The sequence below is a fragment of the Dacryopinax primogenitus genome (genome assembly GCF_000292625.1).
Source record: "Dacryopinax primogenitus strain DJM-731 SS1 chromosome Unknown DACRYscaffold_13, whole genome shotgun sequence".
NCBI lineage: Eukaryota > Fungi > Basidiomycota > Dacrymycetes > Dacrymycetales > Dacrymycetaceae > Dacryopinax > Dacryopinax primogenitus.
In genome coordinates this window covers 687,242-693,016 of record NW_024467210.1, presented here as the reverse complement: position 1 = coordinate 693,016, position 5,775 = coordinate 687,242, and the positions used below count along the sequence as shown (strand labels likewise).

The following is a 5,775-nucleotide window of genomic DNA, read 5'->3' as shown; positions in this document are numbered from 1 at the left end:
GTGACGCCCTGGCAGGGCATCTAAATTGATTTCGGGAAGCTCAGTCAACCATGACTCCGGCTGTTAGTGAATACAACGGCAGAATATGCGCGTTTCCCGAAGAAGAGCCCTTGCATTTGCCATCTTCATATGAGGATCCAGCGGTCCGAAGACAGCTTGGCTTAGAGCACTTGTCTGCGACTGAGCCCGAACTTAGGAAGGGTCAAGCGCTCGACCTGTTACAGAAGCTGCGAGAAGCGGTGCGAAGGCGACGCGTGATGCAAGCAATGAAACGTACAAATGTCCGACATCAAGGCCCCCAGACTATGGCAGCCAGAACACTGATACGACAAAAGGATGAAATAGACCTTCTTACAAATCGGTATCGTCGGTGCTACAAATCGATGCTGATTCTTGGCTTGCCAAAGGATCACAAACAATACCGGAACCTGGAGGAAAGCGATGTCTATGGAGTGGCATTGACGCAACTTCAAGAAGATCTCGGTACTGGTCGGCAAAGGTTGCCATGGTACTTTCATTTGGGTGCAGAGTTTGCAGCAGCAGACCAGAAATCCAGCTCATCCAATGAAGAATCCCTGGACGAGGCTGGTATGTCTTCTACAAGCCTTTTGTTTGAGTTTTGTGCTAATGGACTTCAGTTAGCAGAGTTACATGGTGGAGAACAAAGGCTAAAGCAGACCGCTGGGCAGAAGAAGAGGAGTTGACTAGGGAAGAAATGCGCCGCACGTTAAAGTCATATACCTTTTGGAGGGACATCTGGTGCCAGAAAGCTGCATCTGTCGGCCAGAGTACGCAGATCGAACGAGGTCGCGCAGCGTATGCCTACAAGCAAAGCAGTGTGTTCGCACGATTGTACGACGAAGGCATAAGCTTGTGCGGTTCACTCTTAATTCCCACATCGACAACGCCTGTCACCACGCTTTCCTGAGTTCAAAACACAGCAACTGGACATGAACGTGAGTTCATGGCAATTGATACTCTAACTACGTGCTGACCAGGTGCTCCAGGTGCTCGTTCGAACGTACTGACGCTCGCTCGCGATTTGACGACAGTCAAATCGCTCGCACAAACCCAACAAGTATCGCAGAACGCTGCATCCCTCCGCCCACATTCGCCCTTCATTCAACCGCACAATCGAAAGCTCCGCTCAAGTCAGACTCGCTTCCCCTGCCTGCTCACCAAGGACAACGTTTCTATCTCTGCTACCTATTCCTCTTCGACTTCAGATCTCGGTGGTGGGACAGACGCTGTGAACAAATACGGTACGTGCTTATTTCTTTGCAATATGTTTCCTAATGCGCGTTCAGAGGACGTTGCGTATGAGGCCTACATGCAAGACCGTCAAGCGTACATCGACCACTTCTTTCCGCCCAACTACGCCTCACACAGCTCTTCCAACGCCTTGTCCGCTGCCATTCCTTTTTCGACCATGGCTCCTACCACTGCTATCCCGAATGTCGAGTTCCAGCCGTCGCCGATTGTCATCAACAACAACTGCACGACGAATATCATCCATTCGAACAACACTACCTATCGCAACAACAACAACTCGCACCACAACAATCGTAGCCGAAACGTTCATGAAGAGGCGAATACTATCAATGAAGCGACGGATTTCGTTGCTCTCTTCAAGAAGTTTTTCTCCGCTGTTACTTGTGGCTATCTCTTCCCGCTCGCCTGGTGAGTTTTTTCTATGCGTTATATGCTTATGTACTGATGCTCGCCTAGAATACTATGAACGGTGACTCGATTCATTGTTCACACTTATGACATTGTAGTTTAGCTGTACGTCTCTATGTTTCGCGTCTACGGTGCATTCGCTGATCATTCTACAGGTTGTATTCCGTGTATTCCGAGTCTGCCGTCTGTCATACTAGGGAGGAAGGAGGAACGCAATACATGAAATTGTGGACTACTAGATTACACTGAACTGGACTGAGTGCGAAACGACCCAGATCGATCAAGATATACACTCAAAGATGGATGGTGAAACGGTTTGGATTACACTGACTTACTGAAATAGTTGACCCAAGCCCCTCTGCGTCGCTTGATGTAGCTCGTGCCAGAGACAACGGAGGCGGGCCTGACGTCCCGCTTGCCCAGCAGCGAAGATTTCAACTCCACCGCACCGCCATGGGAGGCAGGCCTCTGGAAGGCCTGCTTCAAATGATGATGCGGAGAGGAAGATGTGACTTGACGAGTATCCATATACTGAGCTGATTGTTGCCGATCGACGGTACCCAAATACTGGGAGACATGCGGTGCCTTCTGACGCGTTGACGAGACAGGGTATGATAGGATGTCGGTGTGCTGCTCTTTACTCAGTACTTCCGGTATTTCGTCTATCTTCATAGCATTTGTCTTTGCGCCCTGTAGTTGCCACGCAGCGCTGGGAGACCAGGGTATAGGGGAAGTTGCTTGTGAAATACTGGGGAGATCCTTGTCGTTGTCTTTCTCATGAAGGAGGGTGGTATCATCGGCGGTGAAGGTGTGACATCCACCGGAGGGTGATGGTGGAGGCGATGCTGTCAGAGCACCTTCCTGCGCTTCCTGATCCATTCCTGGGGCGATCGATGTCACCTCTGCCGGACGACCATGGTGTGACCAATGAATGCGGGATTGCTCAGAGGGGACATGGTACACCTCCGCGACGTATTGACCAGCAATATGTGGGACGTATGCATGCTGTGCAATCGCGTTTGAAAGCCAAGGGACAGCCCATCCTGAGGAGCCTTTGTGGGAGACCGTCAATGAGAAGTCAGCCGCCTTCTTCAGCTCATGCAGGTCCATGAATCTCGCCCTCAGGGATTGCGTCTCGCGGAGAGGTTGGAGCACTCGGTGAACGGGCTTGGCCAGCGGTGGATGCATGAGTGTGGCCTCAGAAAGCATATGGACGTGATCCTCATCTTCCCTGGGGCGCAGAGACAGAGATCGATCAGGTCAAGGGGCATATGAGGGGCAAGCACTGTGCACCAAGACACTGACTGCAGGTGCGATGTGGCGATCTCCGACCACGGAGCGGAAACAGGATCAAACACAGGCATAGGAACGTCTTGATCACCGAACCCAGACATATTGTCTGAGTGTGCCGCAGATAGAGAGATTGAATCAAGCGTGAGGGCGACCAACGGCCTGACAAGAGTCATTGTTGGGTTGCTTTGGATTCGAGCTGACGAATCTGTTGCATCTGCTACGCGGGATGATGGGGGACTCGCATGAGGGACACTGACAGGGAGATCATATACAACTGCAGCCGGACGCCGGCGTACCAGTGAGGGGGAGAGAGATGGAGGATGATTGACTAGACTCTGCGCTGATGGTGATACCAAAGCAGGGGTGATATCATATTGAATGCAGACATGCTCGATAGATGACTGGGCGGGACTATCCAGTACTAGTGGGGGAGCTTCCTCGAGCATTGGGGGAGGGGAATACGTCGGAGACGGCCGGGGTATCCAATCCGGAGGCGTCCAATCAAACGGTTCTGGGGTGGGCAGTTTGAAGGACCTGCTGACCTTTGTTTGAGATTAAAGCACGGTAGAGGCATAAAAAGATGTACAAGATATCATGACCGGGAGGTCGGCTGGAGAAGACCGTGCGAGGTTGCTGTGGGTTTGGGAATGACGGGAGAGGCATCGAAGGCATTGGTGTTGCTGCTTCTGGAGAAGATGTCCCTGACTCCACGGAGACTTCTTCTGCTGACAGTGGCTCACTGTCCCATGTACGGCCATCGGCATCATCCTTCTTAAGGACCGACTGTGACATTGGTATCACTGCTTCTAGCAACGCTGCAGAAGAGGTGGACGTGGTGGGACGCGGCAAAGTATCCGTCGAATCGGGTTCAACAGGACCCGGCGAGTCCACGGCCTGAGCCGCACCCACTTTCTCATCAGTCTTCGGCTCCGGCAGCTGTATTGAAGTGGGCGAGATGCTGCTATGTCTGCTCGGAAACGACAGGGAGACTTGCGGTTCTTCAGGCCTGGAAAGAGATGTTGGTGTTGGCAAAGATGGGGCTGCGAGCTCCAGAGTAGAAGTGCTGTCGTACAATGCTGCGACAGCACCAAAGATAATCGGAGCTGGAGAGGCTCCTACCGTATCTCGCTCTTGACGTGCCGACTCCCTAGAATCGACTTGGTGATCGGAAATCGCAGGTATCCCATCGGGAATGGCTTGGGGTTCCTCACAGAGTCGCTCTCCTCCCTCGCTTGATTCATTCCGACTCTCGATGGCGTCAGCAAATTGAGCATTTGTTGTCGATGTGTCCTTGAAATGCCCAGGACTATGAGATAAGAGTGGAACGGGCCGAGACCTAGTCTTGTTGAATAAGGGGGAGGAGAGGGGACTTGGAATCTGATTGGCTCTTGGAGTGCCGTAGGAGCTGACATGGAGCTCGGGTTGTAATGAATCCTGTGGTGTGCTTGCCCCGCCGCCTTCTTGTTCATCAAGGTTTACCGGAGAAGGAAGTGTTCGTTGCATCGCGTCGTCAGGATTGGCCAAGTCACGACTCGAAGCGCCTGATCCACGCTGAAGGCTGCCAAGCAGCGAATGGGCGGGATATGCATCCGCCTCGTTTCCCATTGATTCTTTGAGGATGCTGGCGATATAGGCAGCATCTTCAGGACTAAGCTCAGATATATCCAGTTCGATGTCCGGTAGTCTGGCGCTTCCAGTAGCTTTCAGCGTGCCAGCCTGGACATCAATATCCTTTCTAAGAGTGCATGTGAGATGGCGTGCAGCATTGATCTGGAACCCGAGCGACAGATCCGGAATGCCGGTGAACTTCTCCTTTGGCAAAGGGGACGTTCGACCTAATGACGGCGTCAGACAAGATGTGGTGTAGGACATAGCAAGGGCATAACGTAGGAGCATACATGAATCGACCAGCGTAGACGCACCCTTCAGTTTTACCTCTTTCACTGTGGCATGCACATCATCCGATGATGTCGTCCCGCCCACCCAATCTCAGTGCTTGTCATCAACCGCAGTTTCAGCTACCTCCACATCGGTATCGTTATGGGCATCTTCTCCTTCACACGGTGGTCGAGGCTCCTTGGGTGAACTAGCTTCAATCGTGGTCTGTGTCACAACTTCGCTAGTAATAATATGGTCCGTGACAGATGGGTGACTGATGGGCTGTTCTCGTAGTGGGAGGGGTGAAGATGGCGTGCTGAGCAAGGACCGATGCGATGTATATTCTGTGAAACCTGCGAGATGATAATTAGGAGAGAACACAGACGGGGTACCACTGCGAGAGAGAGATAAGCGAGGGAGGTTCTCTCCATCATTTGCCACTATGGAACTCTCGTGCTCTCCCTCATCAACCGCATTGAGGATGTCTTCGAGCCCATGGGCGTCGATGGTGTTGAGCCCATTTTCAAGAGCATCGGAAGGGTGTTCATTCCTTCTGTCTTCACCTATCCACCCCTGATTGTCGACGGCCACAGGAGTATCAGGTGTTATCACGCCACGGAAGGCATGATTGAGTGCATGTTCCTCGAAAGACTCTCCCGGAGATGGTGCGCCAAAGCGTAGAAGTGCAAGTCTCCCGACGAGCTCACGTTGATCGTGCGGGGGGCCTGCTGACGGACCGAACAATCTGCGCGGAGAGTCACCGAGCGAAGGAGAGGGAGATGGGCTTGGCGAGGGTGAGAAAGAACGACTGGGTGATGGAGAGGGTGTTCAGTTTCTCGAGAGACGGTTTGCAGCATTCGACTGCATGCCGAGAGTGGAATATTTGTGGGAAAACGGGGGGGGGGGGGGGGGGGGGGGGGGAGG

At 52.6% G+C, this 5,775-nt stretch overlaps 3 protein-coding genes across 3 annotated transcripts; 1 reads left to right on the top strand and 2 right to left on the bottom strand.

Moving 5' to 3' along the window:
- Positions 1-50: 50 nt before the first annotated feature.
- Positions 51-1,684, top strand: DACRYDRAFT_109097 (uncharacterized protein; the record flags this gene model as incomplete). The annotated part of the gene is made up of 5 exons (XM_040768809.1): positions 51-588; positions 639-878; positions 942-956; positions 1,008-1,262; positions 1,308-1,684. The coding sequence occupies 5 exons, from the start codon at positions 51-53 to the stop codon at positions 1,682-1,684; spliced, it is 1,425 nt and encodes a 474-aa protein (XP_040627262.1).
- Positions 1,685-1,995: 311 nt separating this feature from the next.
- Positions 1,996-3,172, bottom strand: DACRYDRAFT_23267 (uncharacterized protein). Its single transcript, XM_040773181.1, has one exon. It carries the CDS (start codon positions 2,887-2,889, stop codon positions 2,002-2,004), a length of 888 nt encoding a protein of 295 aa, XP_040627261.1. The 5' UTR covers positions 2,890-3,172; the 3' UTR covers positions 1,996-2,001.
- A 387-nt stretch (positions 3,173-3,559) lies between these two features.
- Positions 3,560-4,971, bottom strand: DACRYDRAFT_100922 (uncharacterized protein; the record flags this gene model as incomplete). Its single annotated transcript, XM_040767501.1, has 2 exons — positions 4,896-4,971; positions 3,560-4,808 (listed from the first exon to the last, which is right to left on the bottom strand). A coding segment is annotated over exon 2 (1,017 nt), but the record flags the coding sequence as incomplete, so codon positions are not given.
- Positions 4,972-5,775: the final 804 nt, after the last annotated feature.